The 24,981-nt window shown below is 39.8% G+C and overlaps 1 protein-coding gene across 1 annotated transcript in view; it reads left to right on the top strand.

Annotated features, from left to right (window-relative positions):
• The window catches only part of nav2a (neuron navigator 2a), a 260,418-nt gene that overhangs the window by 104,397 nt on the left and 131,040 nt on the right, over positions 1–24,981 (top strand). Inside the window, exon 6 of the mRNA XM_061974799.1 lies at positions 1,458–1,591. Within this exon, the coding sequence (XP_061830783.1) occupies positions 1,458–1,591 (134 nt within the window). The remainder of the gene's footprint in view (positions 1–1,457; positions 1,592–24,981) is intronic.

The raw sequence follows: 24,981 nt of genomic DNA, 5'->3' as shown, positions 1-24,981 counted from the left end.
TGATAATAATACTTATTAATGATACTTAGATACTAATAAAATTATTTTTTTTTGCCGTAGTGGAGGTGATTATTATTATTAGCTTAGGGCAGGGGTGTCAAACTCATTTTATATCGGGGGCCACATGGAGAAAAATCTACTCCCAAGTGGGCCGGACTGGTAAAATCACGGCACGATAATTTAAAAATAAAGACAACTTTAGATTGTTTTTTTTGTTTAAAAATAGAACAAGCACATTCTGATCATATCATGAAAATAAAGGAGAAAAAAACCGCATCGAATGAAGAGAAGGTGTGTCCAAACTTTTGGCCTGAACTGTACATCTACATCAACAATATGATATGGCTGAGTGGCTGGACAGGACAGATTAAAAATAAAATCGAATTTTAATTTGTTTGAATCGATTAAGAATCGTTACTGAAAATCGACACCTTACCGACCTGATAAATTCCAAAGAAAAGGAGATGATACGGTATTATCTGCTCACAGACGCTGCCTGGTGGTTGTTTAAGCACACTGCAGCTAGTCCCACACTGCAGAAAGTCAGTGTTCAAAAAAAAAAAAAAATTTGGGGTATTATATTTGAATTAAGCAAAATTATCTGCCAATAGAACAAGAAAATTCGGCTTGTCAAGACTTTCCAAAACAAGTAAAATTAGCTAACCTCAATGAAACCAAAAATACCTTAAAATAAGTATATTCTCACTAATAACAAGTGCACTTTCCTTGGTAGAAAAAAAAGAGACCTTTTTCTCAATATGTTGGAAAAATATTCTTAAATTAAATAAATGCTAGTGCCATTATCTTGACATAATCGTGATTTTTTTTTTTCATGCTTGAAGTGAGAAATTATTACTTTAAAAAATTAGTTTTATACTTGTGAGTGTTGATGACACAGCTTTGCAACAGTTGATATTCTAGTTTCAAGCATGTTTTACTCAATATAGGTCATAAAATCTCAGCAACAAGCTGTAATATCTTACTGAGATCATTTAGGACCAAAACCCTTAAAACAAGTAAAACACTCTAACATAAAAATTATTTTATCAGACAGAAAATAAGCAAATATCACCCTTATTTGAGATATTTAATCTGACTTAGATTTCAGTTTTTGCAGTGCACTTCTTAATATTTCAGTCACACGCAGGATTCTCACAAGAATGAGGCAAAAATACAACCTTACCCACTGTGCTTAATGCTTTATTTCATACATAGTCAACGGATGCAGAAAAACAGACATGTGCCACAAAGAAGTGTCACATTAGGCAACTCCTATTGTTATTATTATTTGTATTATTCATATTATTAGAAAGAATGTGGCAAATATTGCAAAACATAGCTGTGACTTCTGTCACGTTTTCGCAACGCCACATTTCTACACAAATTGCAGTTTTTTTTCCCCCTGGTTATTAATTTCTCCTATATGCTTTTTCCTGCACTCTTGCGGCCCTTGTCAGGCTCCCCGGCCCCACAACGAGGGTGTCCACTGCAGGCGGGGACATCGCTCCAAGAGGCTCGGTGGCCGGCGCCGGCAACAGACGCAGCCAGGCCCTCAGTGACAAGACCAAAGCCAACTCGCAGCTGAACAAAGGTATGCATTAGTGCTTTTTTTTTTTTTTTGTCCTGTCCAGCTTCTCAGGCGAATCATATAGTTGATGTAGATGCCCATATTGGCTGTACAAATTTCCTTTACAAAAAAGAAGTGTGGGATACTTCTCTTGTTGCTTTATTTGTATTTGACTTTATTAAATGGATTTACAATATTATTTGGTGCATTAGTGTCAGGTTCAAACCCCGATGACATCTATTAAACAGACAAGAAGCAAGGAATTAAACAGAGAAGGATTCAATTTAGCTCAATTAGGAGAAAGGTCTGGGCTGTACTATTTGTACAGTCTTCCACCACGCTCTGATAAGAGAAATCTACGCCTCGTCTTTTATTTGGACTTTCCCTGATTACATGGCAACAGCTGTTTCTAAGGGAGAGGGGGTCGTAAACAGCCGTCGCCCTTGGTCACAAAACAATTTAAAGAAAAGATGCCTGGAGCTTGCGTCAGGTCCTGCTTCCTCTCCGCTTTGTAGATCTCGGGTCAAGACAAGATCTTCCTGTGGATCACAATAGATCAAAGAAACCGAACCCCTCCTGTCTCCTCCCATCGTACACAGTGGAGTTTTACAAGATTTTTGCTTGGTAGGATCAAAGACAACTTTTGTCCTCTCGCCGGGATCTCATGGAAACACAAAGTTTTGTGATAACTTAGATACAATTATTCTGACAATTAGTGCTTCTTGACATGTAAAGAAGCAAGCCGCATTTCTACCAACACCGCCCTTTTTGTCTTAGTTGCAAATCAATAATGTGTGGGTGCGTGGGTGTAACACCAAATTCTAAACCCAACGTCACTGCGCCATACACACACACTCGATATGTTTACTTGCACTAAGAAACTAATTACTGCATGGATTTGGTCAAACCACCTTGGCTTTTTAGATATGGGGTTAATTTAAGTAGATAAATCCCCGTTATTAATGATTTTAAAAAAAAAATGTTGATAAAAGTATCAACAAATTCAACATAAAGTGGCCAAAATTTTAAGTTAAATAATCATATAGCGTATTTTCCGCACTATAAGGCGTACTTAAAATCCTTTTTTTCCCCTCAAAACCCGACAGTTCGCCTTTTATATAGCGGTATAGTTTATATATAGCGGTATAGCTCGGTTGGTAGAGTGGCCATGCCAGCAACTTGAGGGTTCCAGGTTCGATCCCCGCTTTCGCCATCCTAGTCACTGCCGTTGTGTCCTTGGGCAAGACACTTTACCCACCTGCTCCCAGTGCCACCCACAATGGTTTAAATGTAACTTAGATATTGGGTTTCACTATGTAAAGTGCTTTGAGTCACTAGAGAAAAAGTGCTATATAAATATAATTAAATTCACTTTATAACCCGGTGTGCCTAATGTAGGGAACAATTCTGGTTTTGCTTACCGACCTCGAAGCAATTCTATTTTGTACACGGTGTAATGACAAGTGTGACCAGTAGATGGCAGTCAAACATAAGAGATACGTGTAGACTGCAATATGATGGCAATATGAGTCAAGTAAACAGCACGGACATTTTATATGTTCCATGGAAAATATAGAACAATACACGCGGCGCTCAAAAATCTGTCAAAATGTTGGTCAATTATATTTATTTGATTTAAATATATCCTGTCCAACACTTGGGAAAATAATATTGTTGATTGTACAGATTTGGAAAAGAAAAGTGTTCTCTTGTTGTATTTGACTTTATTAAATGTTTGGGTAAAATCTTCTTAAACAAAACCAGTTTTCTTTGAAGTTATATATACATTTACCAGAGCTGTTATCTATTTTATGGAGGAATGTAGTCCATCATAGAACTGGCACCCAATGTTATTCAAAAAGTATTGTTTTTGAATCAAGAATTGATTCTGAATCGAATCGTTGCCCCCAAGAATCGAATCAAATCAAATGGTTTGGTGCCCAAAGATTCACAGCCCTAATATATACAAATACATATATACACATATAGTATATATATATATATATATATATATATATATATATATATATATATATATATATATATATATATATATATATATATATATATATATATATATATATATATATATATATATATATACAGTATATGTGTATGTATATATATGCTATATACATATATATGTGATATATATATATATATATGAATATATATGTATGTATATGTGAGATATATATATATATATATGTATATATATATATATATATACAGTATATGCGTATGTATATATGTATATATATATATATATATATATATATATATATATATATATATATATATGTGTATATATATATATATATATATATATATATATATATATGTATGTATATATATTTGTGTGTGTATATATATATATGTATGTATATATATACTGTATATATATATGTGTATGTGTATGTATGTATGTATGTGTGTGTATATATATATATATATATATATATATATATATATATATATATATATATATATATATATATATATATATATATATATATACTTACGAGTTTGCTGCTGCTGCATGCCCAGCGAGTTGGTTTGCAGTGTATTTAGTTGGACCACTGTTTAAATAACTTGTGTCCCCACTCAGTAGGCCAAGGCTTGATATAGACTCTGTTAGTGTTAACAGTCTAAACTCATTATCCTGTGTTAGACACACGGTGCTTGGGACCGGAGGGCCGTGAAAGTTAAAGATAGTGTGTGTTTGTGTGAGACGGAGACCAACAGTTTTATAGGTTTAAAGTGGAATAGCTGTGGGGCTTTTCTTTTTCACTTTCCGGGAAAAGTCGGTGTGTCTGTAGATGTGAAATAGACGCAAAAATGCACCCAAAGATGCTGCTGAATATTTGTTTTTATGTACAATTGTTCAGCCACCACCCAGGGCTGCAATACCACATACACAGATGTGCATAGCGGGGACCTGTTTTGCATGAAGACGCTCATGTAATATGTCAATAAATGAATGATATGACATTTTACCACAAACATATTTCTCAACCCCTTCCTGCTCTGTCACTGATAACAATGCAATGGCAAATTTCTCTCAACGTGGCCTGCAGCGTTAATGATGGGCTCGTAAGCAGCCTTACTGGGTTTGAATCCCGGCCAAAGATATGTCAGGAAGATTTGCACATTTTTGTTATTTTGCACTTGAATTTTCCCCCAAATTTGTTTAAGTGCAAAATATGCATCAAATTAAATTTGAGCTGGGGTGGGGGGGGGCCTCAAAATAAAATTCCCCAATTTAGCAAGGGGCGGACTTTCCACCACTAATTGCATTGTCAGGATCAACTTCACAGCAATCATTTGGACGCAATAAACAGGATTAAACAGAAAAAAATAGGGCTGTCAAATTTATTGCATTAACTCATGCGATTAATCGCAACAAAATCATCAAATCAATCATGAAATATACTTTGTCCGCACATGCTCCAAGTAAAACATGGCAAGCATGTTGATTTAGGACATTCTGACAGTAATATTACTTTGTGTCAAAATAGCAGGATCTTGTTTTAAAGTTGTTGTTTTTTTAAAACATGTATTTATTGATTTTGAACAGAAATACAGTACAATACAATCAAATGTTGTTTTTCTCCCCTCACCCAAAATAAATTAAAAGAAAGATTAAAAAAAAAAATGAAAATCAGTCGAATAAGTACAATAAAATATCAATATAAAGCTACAGACAACTGCACTTCCGAATGGCCTCAACATGGCGCAGATATAACGCAAAAGCAGACAAAAGGCTCATCAATCAACCACAATTCAACCACTTCTCAATCGAGGCCAATCTGGAGATCAGTTTGTTATTTTAAATTATGCTAGCAAGTGACCGCTGCTATTAATCATGATTAGTCAAAAACTGAAACCGATTCTCGTAATATATTACCGTATTTTCTGGACCATAGGGTGCACCAGATTATAATGCCCACTGCCGATGAGCGGGTCTATTCAGGTCTTTTTTCATACAAAAGGCACACCAGATTATAAGGTGCGTTAAAGGGGTCATATTATGATTTTTTTCTAAATTTAAATTTTTTTCTTGTGGTCTACATAACATGTAATGGTGTTGTTTACTGGCGTCATATTGCAGTCTCCGCGTATCTCTTATGTGTGACTACCATCTACTGGTCACACTTATCATTACACCATGTACCAAATAAAATTGCTTCAAGGTCGGTAAGGACAACCAGATTTATTCCGTACGTAAGGCGCACTGTCGATTTTTGAGAAAATGATAGGATATTAAGTGCGCCTTATAGTCCGAAAAATGCGGTATTTAGTATAAAAATTATAATACAGCCCTGTTGAAAACAAATTACAGGTTTCAAAAGCCCCACTGAGCTGCTAACTTATGACTTATCCATGCAGTGGGTTAGTGCGGAGATAGTCTAAAAAGCGTCTTTTAAAAAAAAAAAAAATTCTTTAAAAAAATATATTAACAAAAATCGACAGTGCGCCTTATAACCCGGTGCGCCTAATGTATGGAATAATTCTGGTTGTGCTTACCGACCTCGAAGCATTTTTATTTGGTACATGGTGTAATGATAAGTGTGAGCAGTCCCACAGTCCCACATAAGAGGTATGTGTAGACTGCAATATGACGCCAGTAAACAACACCAAAACTTTAAATCTTCCATTGAAAATAAAGAACATGACACACGGCACTCAAAAATCTGTCAAAATGTTTTTAGTATGACTTTGAAGCCGCACCGCTTGATGGATTGTCGGCCCATTACGGCTACCGTAGTCAGAGATACAAGTATTACTATGGTGTGTGTATAAGGACCGCAAAAATGGCCTCCATTAGCAGACGTATTATCTGGTGTTTTGTTTCATAATATTATGCAAAACCAACTTTTCTTATCTTCTGGTACTTGCTGATGTGTATTTAAGATTTGCATAAATCCTGAAAATTTGCCCACGTCCGCCTTTGTAGGCCGTGCCGATGCCGTAGTCGACAAGCTTCTTCTTTTTCACTATCTTCTTGTTATGTGACATTTATCCTCCGCTGTTGCCATTTCTAATATAAAGTAGTGTAAAGTTCTTACTTATATCTGTCAGTAAACTCGCCATGAAAGCGTTAAAACATACCGGTGTAGTGAGTTTACATTATTCACCCAAGGAACTTTAGTTGTTAAAGAGTTCCAGTCGGACGGTTTTTCACGGGACACATTTCCAACGTTGTGAGCCACGGATGAGGAGATGCTGCTCCATTATTGATTGAAGTAAAGTCTAAATGTCATTAAAACAGTTAGCGCCATCTTTTGACACTTCTTCCATCCCGTCCTTGCACGCTACACCGCTACAACAAAGATGACGGGGAGAAGACGCTGTCGAAGGTGAGCCACGTAAATAAGACCACCCACAAAACAGTGCATCCTGAAGCGACTGTCAGAAAGAGGCTTGAAGATGATCTGTAAAACATAATCCATACAACATTTTGACCAAAGAACCACCATTACATGTTATGTAGACCACAAGGAAGTGTTTTACATTTAGAAAAAAATCATAATATGACCCCTTTAATGCGCCTTATATATGAAAAAAGACCTGAATAGACCCCCTCATCGGTAGTGCGCCTTATAATCCGGTGCGCCCCATGGTCCAGGAAATACGGTACATTTTTCCGGCATCAGTACAGTGTCAATGCAGGTAGCGAGTGGGCCATACTCTCATTCACCCATCATGAATAAAGAATAAAATAACATCCCCCAACCAAACTTGAGCTATGAAAAAAATTTAAAAAATGCTGCTCTCTTAAGGCAAGCATACTTGATTGGCAGCGGTAGGAGAGTGAAGTGAATTATATTTATATAGCGCTTTTCTCTAGTGACTCAAAGCGCTTTACATAGTGAAAACCCAATATCTAAGTTACATTTAAACCAGTGTGGGTGGCACTGGTTTAAATGTAACCGGTTGCACAACCCCCCCCCACCCCTCTTCCCTCCATCCCTCCCCCACCGCCCCTTTGACACCCTGCCAAACCCCTCCTCCTCACCACTGCACACCACTCCTCTCAAAGCCTGAGGATGTCTGGTCATACTTTGGCACTCCGCTGCCCATCCTCTCCCTGCGCTCCTCGGACATCTTTGCTGCACTCATGAGGTTTCTCCACTTGCACAAAAAAGTAAGTTTTTTTTGTTGTTGTTCTTTTTTTTTCTTCTTTTTTTTTTTAATGGAAGTTAGGGAGACAGATGTTTTGTCCGTTGGCAGCAGGTCGGGTCAGTTTTACTGGTTTGTTGAATGTTTGCGACACTAAGCAGCGCTGTGAAAGAATCCTGATATCACTGTTGATATTCTGCATGTTTACATCTGCTGGTCAGGGTTTCACACCTGCGGCTCGTATTGGCCGTCTGACACCGGAATAGAAAACAAGTGAAAGTGACCTGGATCTCCTCCTCCTCTTCTGCATGAACACAAAGTGACCAAGCCTGTGTTGTGTTTGCATAGGTGCACATTTAACGTGCATTTGTGCATGCATGTGCCTTAATTTGTCAGGCTTTACTTCCCTTTGCAGAAGGGAAAAAAAATAATAATGATGGGTAACGTCACTGTTTGAGTTTATTCATGTGGAGAAACTCTTCAAAGTTTTTTTTTTTTTTTTTCCCCTCCGTCTTCACACAAAGGCCGCCTGTCCCTCTCACTTTTTGGGGCACAATAACCGAGCAGAGAAAGGGGGGTCGGCGGGGGCTGTCAGTATCTGACATGATGACGAGTAAGCAAACACCTGCAGGCTCACAGCTTTTGTTTTGGTTGACTTTGGGTTTTCAAGTGGGATTGTTTGATCAGTTGTTGGGGATTGATGACTGAGTTTTAATCCTATCAGCATATTTTGGACAATTCTATGCTTCCAATTGTTCAAAATCTCTTCACTATAGTACCGTTTTTTCCGGATTATAAAGCACGCTGCCGATGAATGGTCTATTTTTGATCTTTTTTCATATATATGGCGCACCGGATTATAAGGCGCATTAAAGGAGTCATACTATTATTTTTTTTTGTAAATGTAAAACACTTCCATGTGGTCTACATAACATGTAATGGTGGTTCTTTGGTCAAAATGTTGCATAGATTATGTTTTACAGATCATCTTCAAGCCGCTTTCTGACAGTCGCTTCAGGACTTTTTGTGGGCGGTCCTATTTACGTGGCTCACCTTCGGCAGCGTCTTCTCCCCGTCATCTTTGTTGTAGCGGTGTAGCGTGCAAGGACGGGAGTGGAAGAAGTGTCAAAAGATGGAGCTAACTGTTTGAATTGATTGATTGATTGAAACTTTTATTAGTAGATTGCACAGTACAGTACCGGTACATATTCCTTACAATTGACCACTAAATGGTAACACCCGTATAAGTTTTTCAACTTGTTTAAGTTGTTGGCAGACCGGGGTGGTGGTTCCTCTCTTTAAGAAGGGGAACCGGAGGGTGTGCTCTAACTATCGTGGGATCACACTCCTCAGCCTTCCCGGTAAGGTCTATTCAGGTGTACTGGAGAGGAGGCTACGCCGGATAGTCGAACCTCGGATTCAGGAGGAACAGTGTGGTTTTCGTCCTGGTCGTGGAACTGTGGACCAGCTCTATACTCTCGGCAGGGTCCTTGAGGGTGCATGGGAGTTTGCCCAACCAGTCTACATGTGTTTTGTGGACTTGGAGAAGGCATTCGACCGTGTCCCTCGGGAAGTCTTGTGGGGAGTGCTCAGAGAGTATGGGGTATCGGACTGTCTGATTGTGGCAGTCCGCTCCCTGTACGATCAGTGTCAGAGCTTGGTCCGCATTGCCGGCAGTAAGTCGGACACGTTTCCAGTGAGGGTTGGACTCCGCCAAGGCTGCCCTTTGTCACTGATTCTGTTCATAACTTTTATGGACAGAATTTCTAGGCGCAGTCAAGGCGTTGAGGGTATCTGGTTTGGTGGCTGAAGGATTAGGTCTCTGCTTTTTGCAGATGATGTGGTCCTGATGGCTTCATCTGGCCAGGATCTTCAGCACTCACTGGATCGGTTCGCAGCCGAGTGTGAAGCGACTGGGATGAGAATCAGCACCTCCAAGTCCGAGTCCATGGTTCTCGCCCGGAAAAGGGTGGAGTGCCATCTCCGGGTTGGGGAGGAGATCTTGCCCCAAGTGGAGGAGTTCAAGTACCTCGGAGTCTTGTTCACGAGTGAGGGAAAAGTGGATCGTGAGATCGACAGGCGGATCGGTGCGGCGTCTTCAGTAATGCGGACGCTGTATCGATCCGTTGTGGTGAAGAAGGAGCTGAGCCGGAAGGCAAAGCTCTCAATTTACCGGTCGATCTACGTTCCCATCCTCACCTATGGTCATGAGCTTTGGGTCATGACCGAAAGGACAAGATCACGGGTACAAGCGGCCGAAATGAGTTTCCTCCGCCGGGTGGCGGGGCTCTCCCTTAGAGATAGGGTGAGAAGCTCTGCCATCCGGGGGGAGCTCAAAGTAAAGCCGCTGCTCCTCCACATCGAGAGGAGCCAGATGAGGTGGTTTGGGCATCTGGTCAGGATGCCACCCGAACGCCTCCCTAAGGAGGTGTTTAGGGCACGTCCGACCGGTAGGAGGCCGCGGGGAAGACCCAGGACACGTTGGGAAGGCTATGTCTCCCGGCTGGCCTGGGAACGCCTCTGGGTCCCACAGGAATAGCTGGACGAAGTGGCTGGGGAGAGGGAAGTCTGGGCTTCCCTGCTTAGGCTGCTGCCCCCGCGACCCGACCTCGGATAAGCGGAAGAAGATGGATGGATGGATGGATGGATGGATGGATGGATGGATGGATGGAACTTGTTTAAGTCGGGGTCCACATTAATCAATTCATGGTAAATGAATGACATTCAGACTTTACTTAAATCAATAACGGAGCAGCATCTTCTCATCCGCGGCTCACTAGTGCAACAACAACACTGGAAATGTGTCTTGTGAAAAACCCTCCGACCGGAACTCTCTAATAACTAAAGTTCCTTGGGTGAATAATGTAAACTCACTACACCGGTAGTTTTTAGCGCTTCCATAGCGAGTCGACTGACAGATATAAGTAAGATCTTTACGCTACTTTATATTAGAAATGGCAACAGCGGAGAATGAATGTCCCATAACAAGAAGATAGAGAAAAAGAAGAAGCTTATTGACAACGGTGTCGGTACGGACTACAAAGGCGGATGTGCGCAAATTTTCAGGACTTATGCAGATCCCAAATACACATTAACAGGTACCAGAAGGTAAGAAAAGTTGCTTTTGCATAATATTGCGAAACAAAACGCCCAATAAAATGTCTGCTAATAGGTGTCATTTTGCGGTCCTTATACACACACCATAGTAATACTCGTATGTTGAAGAGTACGTCTGACTACTGTAGCCGTAACGCGCCGACAATCCATCAAGCGGTGCAGCTACATAGCCTTTTGAGCGCCATGTGTAATGTTCTATATTCTCAATGGAACATTTAAAGTTTTGGTGTTGTTTACTGGCGTCATATTGCAGTCTACACGTATCTCTTATGTGTGACTGCCATCTACTGGTCACACTTGTCATTACACCATGTACCAAATAAGATAGCTTCAAGGTTGGTAAGCACAACCAAAATTATTCCGTACATTAGGCGCACCGGGTTAGAAGGCACACTGTCAAGTTTTGAGAAAATGAAAGGATTTTAAGTGCGCCTTATAGTCCGAAAAATACGTTGTATATAGTTTATTCTTTGCTAAATATAGTCCTCTGTTGCGCCCTAAAAAGTGTTAATAATGTCAGGAATGTGGAGATCACGTCGGGGTCATCAACGTTGAGCTGTTCCTGCTGTAACTGTCAAAATGTAAAGGATTGATGCACCTAATGTTCGACTCCCGCTTTATCAATATGTAAAGTGCATTGATCCTTTACTTTTCCACTCTTGACAGTTTCAGCAGGAACAGCTCGATGTCGGTGACCCCGACGTGTACCTTATTACGCATCAGGTGTTTTTGATTGTAACATGCATATTAATTGTGGTTTTCATTCAGATATTTGGAGGTGTTCGCCATGTAATATAGCTAATGCTAATCAGTAGCATGTCAGTAGTAAAGCCAGTGTATAGTCGCATCAAGCTAACGCATTTTTTGGAAAAGTGGAGCGTTTTTTTTTCTTCTTTGTTGGCATTGAAAATTGCAACATTACCTAGGGGTAGTTCGGCTGAGTCCGCTCTCAGTGCTGCTGGAGTGATCGGCAAGTGCTGAAGTGCAATAGGGCGTTAAGTCACGCGCAACCCTTGTACCCAAACATGATTGTACATTAATCGGTGCACGGTAGGACTGGCAGGATTCGGTCGGTGCCAGAAAAGTACGGGATTCGGTACCCGGTACCCAGGCCTACTCCTACAGAAGGTCCAGGCTGCTTTGGTAGTACCAGAGCTGCGACATAGGCGTAACGCTGCCTGTGTGAAAGGTAAAAACCCAAAATTGGGACAGGGAGTTGTGAAGTTTGGCACCACAGACTCGCTTTTAATTGTTTAATTAAACTTCACACCAGACGTTGTCACACATAATTATCATGTAGTGGGAATTTGTATCACTCTGTGAAAGCACACAAGGAGATAAGTAATAGCACTATTGTGCCGATTCAGCAGGATTTTTCTGTGTCAAAGAAGAAAAAAAAGTAAAGCCTTTGTAGGCATAACAAAAGTTCATACATTCTGTAACCTCCTGAGAACCAGCCTCCTCTGCAGTGTACGTTTGCTTCGGGTCTTTTTGTCAGTGTTACACATTTCAGGGACAACTAGCCCTGTTATGCAAAACACAAATGTCCACTGCAGAGGACGATGGATGGAGGGAGGTGAACGAAGTACCTGCCAAGTTCCCGCCCGTGTACAACGGTGTTGTTGTCAGGATGGATCCACTGCATTCATCATGTCTTCCTTAAAGCTATTTGTTTATATGCTTTTTTTTATTTCTCTTTGCTATTTGTGCTTATTGGACGCTAATTAGAATAAAAACTAAAAATCATCTTTTGATATGATGTACTTAGTCCATGAGTACACAAACGTGTACTTCATGTGTATTGACATGCTAATTCTTATTTTTACACTTTTTTTTTTCCATATTCCATTGTATGTTATACTCTTCTGACACCACCAGATTGGCAGTATAAGTGTCCATATGTCGGCATAAGACCCCAATTCAGTTGTGTACCCAATTTTGGAAATAAGAGCTAAAAGGTGCTGTCCACGCATGTGGCCACTAAGGCCTTTAGAGTTAAGTATTATTTTGGTAAAATGTATTTACATAGCCCTCAATCCCAAGTGTCTCAAAGGGCTTCACAAACTCACAACGACATCGTCTGATCTAATGGTGCGTTCCATTTTGCACTGGGAAGTCGGAATTTTCCAAGTTCCCCGTCGGAACGCCCCTCGAGGTCGGATTTCCAACCAGTTGGCTTCAAAAATAGCTGCTCTGAATGTAAACAATAATATAAGCTTTGAAAATATTCGTCACACACACACTAGGTGTGGTGAAATTTGTCCTCTGCATTTGACCCATCCCCTTGTTCACCCCCTGGGAGGTGAGGGGAGCAGTGAGCAGCAGCGGTGGCCGTGCCCGGGAATCATTTTTGGTGATTTAACCCCCAATTCCAACCCTTGATGCTGAGTGCCAAGCAGGGAGGTAATGGGTCCCATTTTTATAGTCTTTGGTATGACTCGGCCGGGGTTTGAACTCACAACCTACCGATCTCAGGGCGGACACTCTAACCACTAGGCCACTAACTCAGTCATATAGGATGTATTGTTGGATGTTTACATATGGTAACCTTATAGTAGTGTAAACTACTTGTTTTTCATGTGCTATATACGTACGTTTTACATCACTAGCAATAACATCTGTGTTTACTCTTCATTAAAAGTTGCAGAAAGAGTTAGCGGTGTCAAAAGAAATATATTTTTGTCATAGTAACAATTTTTAATCGATTAAAAAAAAATTACACTTTTTTTTTTTTTATTGATTTTTTTTTTAATCTGTTCTGTGCAGCCACTCAGGCAAATCATATTGTTGATGTAGAGCACATGTGTCAAACTCAAGGCCCGGGGGCCAGATCTGGTCGCGACATCATTTTATCTGGCCCGCAAACACCTGGAAATGTGTCAATAAAGTACGTAATATTTTCTCACTAAATGTAATTGATTTTTTTTTTTTTTTTGACAGAAAAAGTATATGTACTGCTTGAAATTGCAAACAATTTAAACTTAAATATTATCCAATATTGCAACAAATATTACAGTATATTATCATACTTTCCAACCATGTTTTTGTGTCTAAATAAAAATACTTAACTTTACAGCAAACTAGCCATCAAAATAATAAAAAGGACAATACATTTTACGTTGTTCTTTACAGCATTTTACTGTAAATTGAAAAAAACGACTACTGTTTTTTGCGTCAAAATTATGTTGACTGAGCTGACAGTTTTTGACTGTAAAATCTATGGTTGTTGTTTTTAATGGTTATATTACTGTGACTGGAAAAACGGTACATTTGTTTTTACGGTAGAAAAACTGGAAGCTAAGTTGCCAGAATAAAAAAAAAGAACTTGTACTGTGTTTCCATTAACAATATAATGTTGTAAAAACCGATGTAAATTTAACACAAAAATTCTGGCCACTAAGCTGCCAGCTTTTTTCCCTAAAAATCCCCCAAAAAACAGTGGTACTGTTTATCCATTTACCGTAAAATGTTGTAAAAAAAAATAAATAAAAAATTTAAAAACCACTATATTTTACAGTAAAATTTTGTAAATGTATGTAAAGTTTTTACAGTCTACATAAAACAATTTATATAATTAATAATGAAATCCAGAGGCATATTCATACATTATTCGCTGTTACAAGCGGCCCTCTGATGGCAGCCATAACTGCCAGTTTAGAAAAAAATTATAATAATATGACTCCTTTAATGCGCCTTATATATGAAAAAAGATCAAACATAGACCATTCATCGGCAGTGCGCCTTATAATCCGGTGCGCCCTATGGTCCGGAAAACACGGTACCTTTTAGATCTACACCCAAGTGACGTTAATGACACCTAGTGACCAGTCAGTATTAGAGATGTCCGATAATATCGGCCGAAAAATGCTTTAAAATGTAATATCGGAAATTATCGGTATCGGTTTCAAAAAGTAAAATTTATTTAAAACGCCGCTGTACGGAGTGGAACACGGACGTAGGGAAAAGTACAGAGCGCCAATGAACCTTGAAGGCACTGCCTTTGCGTGCCGGCCCAATCACATAATATCTACGGCTTTTCACACACACAAGTGAATGCAAGGCATACTCGGTCAACAGCCGTACAGGTCACACTGAGGGTGGCCATATAAACAACTTTAACACTGTTACAAATATGCGCCACACTGTGAACCCACACCAAACAAGAATGACAAACACATTTCGGGAGAACATCCGCACCGTAACACAACATAAACACAACAGAACAAATACCCAGAAGCCCTTGCAGCACTAACTCTTCCGGGACGCTACAATATACACCCCCCTCTACCCCTTCCCCCCCACCCTTCCCCACCACCAATTCCAAGCTGCTGTTTTGAGGCATCATAAAAAAAATAATGCACTTTGTGACTTCAATAATAAATATGGCAGTGCCATGTTGGCATTTTTCTTTCCATAACTTGAGTTGATTTATGTTGGAAAACCTTGTTACATTGTTTAATGCATCCAGCGGGGTATCACAACAGAATTAGGCATAATAATGTGTTAATTCTACGACTGTATATATCGGTATCGGTTGATATCGGAATCGGTAATTAAGAGTTGGACAATATCGGATATCGGCAAAAAAGCCATTATCGGATATCTCAAGTCAGTATACTACAAAAATACACTACATATTACAGACATATTTATTTCGCTCTCAAAAAAAACACTTTAGATTTAACCGACGGTCGACTAGGGGTCAAATCCAACAAATCAGATTGGACTATGAAAATACTTGCTACCTAGTTGTCACTAACTGACTGAAATGCTTTAGCCAAACGTCTCGTGGCCAACACAACCATGAGAACAGCCCGGCTGTTTGTGATGTCTAAACACTGTCATGCCGATGCTAACGCTAATGCATTTACTTCTTGTAAAAAAAAGGCCGCATAGTTCCAAGACGTGTCCTAGTACTGGCCCCTAAACCTCGCTACGGGTAGTGCATAAACCGTTTGAAGTTGCCCTACACCAGACTACTGGCCTTCAGATGCGTGCACATGTTGACACTTAGATGAAATGACATGGTTTTAGCATAAAGAGACACCCAACAACTGTGACAGGAGTTCACAGGAAGGCGCTTTGAGTCCGCTTCGGTCGTTTCCCCTTAATGTCTTGATGTTATCGGAAGGGGCCGTGAGAGAGGAGGCCCACTGGACTGACCCTGAGACCCGATGAGAGGGTGAGACAGGAAGTGCTGAAGCCGCCGGCATCCCCCTGCTCGTTTTCAGCTCTCAGTTTTAATTTGTAATGAGTGCTGTAATTAGGCGGTTAAGTTCGTAATGCTTCCAACATGGTTCCAAGAGAAGACCAGTTCGGAGACCAGTGAGTTTATTTGCGGCTTCTGACCCATGGTGATACCCGATAGGGTCGTCTTATAACTATGCTTTGTTTATTTTAGGAGTGCAGAATTCTTTCCTTCCCTTATTTTACGGATGTATTTCTCCTTCCAGATGATCTTCAGTCCAAACACTGATTTTAATTACCTTATTTTCCGGACCATAGGGTTGAATGGTCTATTTTTGATATTTTTTCATATATAAGGTGCACCGGATTATAAGACGCATTGAAGGAGTCATATTATTATTATTTTTGTTTCTAAATGTAAAACACTTCCTTGTGGTCTACATAACATGTAATGGTGGTTCTTTGGTCAAAATGTTGCATAGATTATGTTTTACAGATCATCTTCAAGCCGCTTTCTGACAGTCTCTTCCGGATGCGCCGTTTTGGGGGCGGTCTTATTTACGTGGCTCACCGTCACTGTTGTAGCGGTGTAGTCTCAAAAGATGGAGCTAACTGTTTTAATGACATTCAGACTTTACTTAAATCAATAACGGAGCAGCATCTCCTCATCCGCCGAAATTGTGTCGCGTGAAAAACCGAACTCTCTAATAACTAAAGTTCCTTGCACCGGTCCGTCTTTTCCAACGCACCGATTTAAATAATACATTCCACTTTTCTGCCGCTCCCTAATTTCCGTTCCGCATTTTCCAGCACACCTTCAACACATCCACAGGTCTGTGGATTCTCACGCAGATGCTTTTAGCTGCTGGCATTACACGACAGGCTCTTCTCACTCTTTCCTGTGTCTCCCTCTCACAGACAGCAAGCGCACCTTCTTACACACGTCACATACTGTCACGTCATACGTCACATACGTATACGTCCTCCCCGAGCATAGATGTAGCAGCATGGCTAACGTTAGCTGTGATGCTAGCGCAGCCGTGTGACCAACGTTCCCTTTCAGGTGCGCGCCTGTGCAATTGCGTCCTCTGCGCATAGCAATTATATGCCATGCACAAAATCAGATAAAAAAATAAGCGCATAACATTTTTCGACACACGGACACGACAGAGAAAACAGTTTTCGTCATCATTGTTCAAATATTGTAACGTCTGTCGAGACGCTTATCTCCATTCGGTGCCACACGTCCACACCATCAAAATGCCGAGGCAAAAATTTCCAGATCAACACCGTATGAAAAAATTAGTGATTTTTTTAGTTGTGATTTCCTTCTCTGCATGAAAATTTAAAAGTAGCATTTATTAATGCAGTATGAAGAAGAATGTTTTAATGTAGACATGCAAGCCTTGAAAGAAAATTTTGAAAATCAAGACTACATTTCCTGCAAATGGGTGCATTTCTACCCTATATTTTAACTTTAGATTTATTCTCATATCAAACTCTTTTGGCTGTCTTTTTGACACTTACATCAGGCGCCCCCCTCCACACCCCGGATTATAAATAGTGTAAATAATTCAATGTGATTATCTTGTGTGATGACTGTATTATGATGATAGTATATATCTGATAGTATATATCTGTATCATGAACCAATTTAAGTGGACCCCGACTTAAACAAGTTGAAAAACGTATTCAGGTGTTACCATTTAGTGGTCAATTGTACGGAATATGTACTTCACTGTGCAACCTACTAATAAAAGTCTCAATCAATCAATCAAAACACATAGAATCATCATACTGCTGTGATTATATGCATCAAGTGTTCATTCAAGGCTAAGGCAAAATATCGAGATATATATCGTGTATCGCAATATGGCCTTAAAATATCGCAATATTAAACAAAAGCCATATCGCCCAGCCCTAGTTCAATGATGCCATTTCTGTTTGTCATGTATAATTTTGTCTATTTTGTGTTTATCCTTGAATAAACAGGTTAGTTTCTTGTTACCAACCATTGTGTATTATTCAAACTCACCTAATTCAGCTGGCTAGTTGTTATCAAGAGTACTAAAACCCTTTTCAACATGATTCTGACAACTAAGTAGGCTAAATAACTTTAAACTTTAATACATGCTCGGATAGGCCAGTATCGGTCAGTATCGGTATCGGATCGGAAGTGCAAAAACAATATCGGTATCGGATCGGAAGTGCAAAAACCTGGATCGGGACATCCCTAAATGATATACAACCTGGAAAAAAAAATTGTGTGCACCTATATAACTCTTATTTTGAAATTTGATTTTTAGTCATGCTTGAACGACACACAAGCCGGCAGCGAGGTGGCGCTACCAGGAAACATGAGGAAGCACATTAGACTAAGTACTCATTAACTTTCATGTCATGATGCAAGTTATTGCACCACCAAGTGGGTTTCCCGCAGTCTTCTCAATACTTGGCCGCTCAACTAGAACAGTCTTAATCACTGCATGGCTTCCCGTCATGACAACAAGCTTTTGTCCCCGGTGTCCACGGCCCCTCCGTGATATCCCTTTCCCTCTGTTCCACGCCGCCTGGAACTCCAAGATGAGCCCATTCATGGCGAGCACAGACCGAACCCTCTGACCCCATCATCCCCGACCTGCCTTCTATTTCCCCTCTGCCTTCTTCCTCTCATTCCGACTCATGCCAACTATTCGCAACCTGACCCACTTTCGCCTTCGCTAACTTGCTGGCGTGGCTAATTGGGCCCTAAACGCGTCTAACGGCGGCATTGTTTCAGGCTGCGCTCACTGAAGGTAGCAAGTATTTCCAATTAGGGGGGAATAAAGGCAGTTTTCCACAGATGGGAAACAGGTAAACAAGTGGGTCGGGTGTTTAGTCCGACTTAATTACATTGTTTGTGTGCAGTTAAATGTTGCATGGGAGCTTTTATGATTAATTGCAGCTAACACTGCCTCACGCCGGTGTTTGGATATTCAAACGTTGCGCCTCGGAACTCCGCACACACACACAGCAACAACCTCTGCGGCCCTCAGGACCGAGCGATTGCAGACCTTCTGCAAGCGACTAGCGACTGGCAAATGATGCCTCGGTGAGCGTGAGGCACACTCAATAGCTGCATTGACGCCATCTGCTGGATTAAAAAAGTAGAACGGCTGAAAAGGAGTACACGACGTGCACCGCTGGCCGATTTTTTTTTTTTTTGATTGATTGATTGAAACCAAGCCACGGGGAAGACCCAGGACACGTTGGGAAGACTATGTCTCCCGGCTGGCCTGGGAACGCCTCGGGATCCCCCAGGAGGAGCTGGACGAAGTGGCTGGGGAGAGAGAAGTCTGGGCTTCCCTGCTTAGGCTGCTGCCCCCGCGACCCGACCTCGGATAAGCGGAAGAAGACGGATGGATGATTGAAACTTTTGTTAGTAGATTGCACAGTACAGTACATATTCCGTACAATTGACCACTGAATGGTAACACCCCAATTAGTTTTTCAACTTGTTTAAGTAGGGGTCCACATTAATCAATTCATGGTACAAATATATACTATCAGCATACTTGCCAACATTCCCGATTTTCCCGGGAGACTCCCGAATTTCAGTGCCACTCGCCAAAAATCTCCCAGGGCAACCATTCTCCCAAATTTCTCCCGAATTCCACCCGGATAACAATATTGGGGGCGTGCCTTAAAGGCAGTGGTCCCCAACCTTTTTGTAACTGCGGACCGGGGGGGGGGGGGATGTATGACTTTTTATAACGCTGCTGTGTACACGGACGTAGGGAGAAGTACAAAGCGCCGATAAACCTTAAAGGCACTTCCTTTGCGTACTGGTACAGTCACATAATATCTACGGCTTTTTACATACACAAGTGAATGCAAGTCATACTTGGTCAACAGCCATACAGGTCACACTGAGGGTGGACGTATAAACAACTTTAACACTGTTACAAATATGCGCCACTCTGTGAACCCACATCAAACAAGAATGACAAACACATTTTGGGAGAACATCCGCACCGTAACACAACATAAACACAACAGAACAAATACCCAGAACCCCTTGCAGCACTAACTCTTCCGGGACGCTACAATATACACCCCCCGCTGCCCCCTACACATATCATTACACCATGTACCAAATAAAATAGCTTTGAGGTGGGTAAGCTCTACCAAACTTATTCCTTACATTAGGCACACCGGGTTAGAAAGCGCACTGTCAAGTTTTGAGAAGAAAAAAAAAGATTTTAAGTGCACCTTATAGTCCAGTAAATACGGTACACAACAAATTGTCATAATTATTGCAACAAAACAGGGAGAACATGCAAAAAAACGGACTTATTTGAGTTGAAATGTTTGATACTCATAATTACGGGTGTTCCTGAATGCAACGTGGTCCACCATAACCATACTGAGGAAGTGCTGTTTTGTTGTTGTGGCTACTAGCGAGGCTAGCAGTGTTATGAGGGCTGCTGTTCGTGTGTTAATATTATACCTGTACAATATTAGCATCAAGCGCTGAGTTTGCATTTATTTGGCACTGAAATTAAACATCGATAGCTTTTCTTTTTTTGGTCTGGTCACCACTGGGGCTTCGGTGGCCATTCCTCTTCCTGTTTAACACAGTTTGGCCCTTGGCAGTCGAATGACAGCAGCTAGATTGACCACATGTTTTGTCTCTTAAAGGCACACACACGAGGGGACACAGTGTTTCACGATGCTTCGGTATCCTTTGCTAGTTGTTACTGGTTATTTCAAGGTTTGCCTTCTCCCTGAAGTCGCAGCAACAGAGCACAGAGAGATGCTTGACAAAAACATTCCATATAAGTGCAAGTCTGTTCTTTGACTCGGCCTGCTTGGCCAGACTTTAAAGCACTTGAGGCTGCTATTCCTTTTTTTTTCTTTCTAAACAGTTTGTGATGGGATTCTTTCATTGTTAGTGCAGCGAGGGCACCTCCGGGCTATATAAGGCTAGTTTGAGTGGGGTAAATAAAACGTGTCTTTTAACATCTACTTTGGTTTTTTTCCTCGTGGCTACTCTTCTATGTCATTAATGAGTTACAGTGGGTTAGTTTTTGCCTCATCCCTCACTTGCATGAGTGAAAAATGGTGCAAAGAATGAGCCACCAACCTAATAAGACCTGATAAGTGCAAAAAGAGAAAAAGATGATGCAATATTATCTGCTCACAGATGCTACCTGGTGGTTGTTTATGCATACTGCAGCTTGTGGTAGATAGTCAGTCACACGTAGGGATGGGCACCAAATCCAGGACTCTTTGGCGGCGACCGGTCATATTGGTCACCGATTCACGTAAAATCCAACAATGCCATGTTATAGTACCGTATTTTTCGGAGTATAAGTCGCACCTGCCGAAAATGCATAATAAAGAAGGAAAAAAACATATATAAGTCGCATTTTTGGGGGAAATGTATTTGATAAAACCCAACACCAAGAATAGACATTTGAAAGGCAATTTAAAATAAATAAAGAATAGTGAACAACAGGCTGAATAAGTGTACGTTATATGACGCATAAATAACCAACTGAGAACGTGCCTGGTATGTTAACGTAACATATTATGGTAAGAGTCATTCAAATAACTATAACATATAGAACATGCTATATGTTTACCAAACAATCTGTCACTCCTAATAACTAAATCCCATGAAATCTTATACGTCTAGTCCAGGAGTGCTCACACTTTTTCTGCAGGCGAGCTACTTTTCAATTGATCAAGTCGTGGTGATCTACCTCATTCATATATATAATTTATATTTACTTATTTATGAAATATATGTTTATTGTTAACAAGTTAAAGGTGTTTAATGATAATGCAAGCATGTTTAACACATATAGTTAATATTGTTAAAAAATTAAAGGTGTTTAATGATAATACAAGAATGTTTAATACATATAGTTAATATTGTTAACAAGTTAAAGGTGTTTAAAGATAATGCAAGCATGTTTAACACATATAGTTAATATTGTTAACAAGTTAAAGGTGTTTAAAGATAATGCAAGCATGTTTAACACATATAGTTAATATTGTTAACAAGTTAAAGGTGTTTAATGATAATACAAGCATGTTTAACACATAGTTAATATTGTTAATAAATTAAAGGTGTTTAATGATAATACAAGAATGTTTAACACATATAGTTAATATCGTTAACAACTTAAAGGTGTTTTAAGATAATACAAGCATGTTTAACACATATAGTTAATATTGTTAACAAGTTAAAGGTGTTTAAAGATAATACAAGCATGTTTAACACATATAGTTAAAATTGTTAACAAGTTAAAGGTGTTTAAAGATAATACAAGCATGTTTAACACATATAGTTAATATTGTTAACAAGTTAAAGGTGTTTAATGATAATACAAGCATGTTTAACACATATAGTTAATATTGTTAATAAGTTAAAGGTGTTTAAAGATAATGCAAGCATGTTTAACACATATAGTTAATATTGTTAACAAGTTAAAGGTGTTTAATGATAATACAAGCATGTTTAACACATAGTTAATATTTTTAATAAATTAAAGGTGTTTAATGATAATACAAGAATGTTTAACACATATAGTTAATATCGTTAACAACTTAAAGGTGTTTTAAGATAATACAAGCATGTTTAACACATATAGTTAATATTGTTAACAAGTTAAAGGTGTTTAAAGATAATACAAGCATGTTTAACACATATAGTTAAAATTGTTAACAAGTTAAAGGTGTTTAAAGATAATACAAGCATGTTTAACACATATAGTTAATATTGTTAACAAGTTAAAGGTGTTTAATGATAATACAAGCATGTTTAACACATATAGTTAATATTGTTAATAAGTTAAAGGTGTTTAAAGATAATACAAGCATGTTTAACACATATAGATTCCTTTCTTTCATGAAGACAAGAATATAAGTTGGTGTATTACCTGATTGTGATGACTTGCATTGATTGGAATCAGACAGTGGTGCTGATAACGTCCGCATTTTCGAATGGAGGAGAAAAAAAGTCCTCCTTTCTGTCCAATACCACATGAAAGTGGTTGGTTTTTGGCATCTTATTTGTCCAGCTTCCGTACTCCTTTGTATACACTTTACAAGAAATACATTGTCGGCAAACTCCGTAGCTTGCTGGCTTGTGCACGCCAGCTTTCTGAGACTCTTATTTTGTTAGCGCAACTGTGCAACTGTGCAGTCGGTCTTTGGAGTTTTGACGACAGGTATGGCACCAGAGAATAAAGTGTTTCTCGCCTTCCTGTCGGTCATTTTAATGAGCTGGCAGCAGCCAGCGTCATCTCAGAAGACCCTCGGGTGCCGTGAATGTCAATCAAGTGACGAAAGTGACGTCATATTGAAGATTTATGATCGCTCATTTTTAGGACTATTTTTTTGATGCCTGGCTGGTGATCGACTGACACACCCTCCGAGGTCGACCGGTAGCTCGCGATCGACGTAATGAGCACCCCTGGTCTAGTCTCTTACGTGAATGAGCTAAATAATATAATTTGATATTTTACGGTTGTGTGTTAATAATTTCACACATAAGTCGCTCCTGAGTATAAGTCGCACCCCCAGCCAAACTATGAAAAAAACTGCGACTTATAGTCCAAAAAATACGGTACCAGGGTTGCGCGTGTAACGTCCCGTTGCAGACTCAGCCGTCCCTAACCGGGGTTGTAGCGATAATCGGTTGCATTTATAACAACAGTAATACTCCTGACAATTAATATTACCGTGTTTCCGGACCATAGGGATTATAAGGCGCACTGCCGATGAATGGTCTATTCAATCTCCTCATCCGGAAACAACAACACCGTAAATGTGTCCCGTGAAAAACCGTCCGACCGGAACTCTTTAATAACTAAAGTTCCTTGGGTGAATAATGTAAACTCACTACACCGGTATGTTTTAGCGCTTTCATGGCGAGTTTACTGACAGATATAAGTAAGAACTTTACACTACTTTATATTACAAATGGCAACAGCGGAGGATGAATGTCACATAACAAGAAGATAGAGAAAAAGAAGAAGCTTATCGACTACGGTGTCGACACGGACTACAAAGGCGGACAAGCGCAATTTTTCAGGATTTATGCAGATCCCAAATACAGATCAGCAGGTACCAGAAGGTAAGAAAAGTTGCTTTTGCATAATATTGCGAAACAAAACGCCAGATAATGTCTTACCTCACACACCATAATAATACTCCTATGTTGAAGCACAGTACGATCCATCAAGTGGTGCGGCTTCATAACTTACCAAAGTCGATTTTTGAGCGCCGTGTGTAATGTTCTATATTTTCAATGGAACATATAAAATGTTGGTGTTGTTTACTTGTGTCATGTTGCCATCATAGTGCAGTCTCCATGTATCTCTTATGTTTGACTGCCATCTACTGGTCACACTTATCATTACACCATTTACCAAATAAAATTGCTTTGAGGTGGGTAAGCAAAACCAGAATTAATCCGTGCATTAGGCGCACCGGGTTTTTAGGCGCACTGTCGAGTTTTGAGAGGAAATAATTATTTTAAGTGTGACTTATATAATACGGTAGGTTAATCGAAAGAATTTGACGGGATGACTGCACTTCAATAAACTCACAGACTGACTGGCGCCAGCTCACTAGCTTAAATGTTAACATGAAAACAAGAGACATTAACGTGTTTCCCCATTAAACGGGGCACATTTTGGTCACAATAACCATGATATGAAATGTTCATATCGTTCCATCACTAACACGTGGCTATCACTCCAGCAGCACTGAGAGCAGTAAATGTAATACTTAAAAAGGATACAACTGGACAGAAGTTACAGTAGGAAAGGGATTTATATGACAGCTTAGTTGCCAGAATGTTTGTGTTAAATTTACAACATTATATTTATTGTCAATGGAAAAACAGTTATTTTTTTTTATTCTGGCAACTTCGCTGCCAGTTTTTCTACCGTAAAAACAAATGTACCATCTATCCAGTCACAGTAATACAC

This window comes from Nerophis lumbriciformis, linkage group LG15, assembly GCF_033978685.3.
Source record: "Nerophis lumbriciformis linkage group LG15, RoL_Nlum_v2.1, whole genome shotgun sequence".
Lineage (NCBI taxonomy): Eukaryota > Metazoa > Chordata > Actinopteri > Syngnathiformes > Syngnathidae > Nerophis > Nerophis lumbriciformis.
This window is presented reverse-complemented; position numbering and strand designations above follow the sequence as displayed.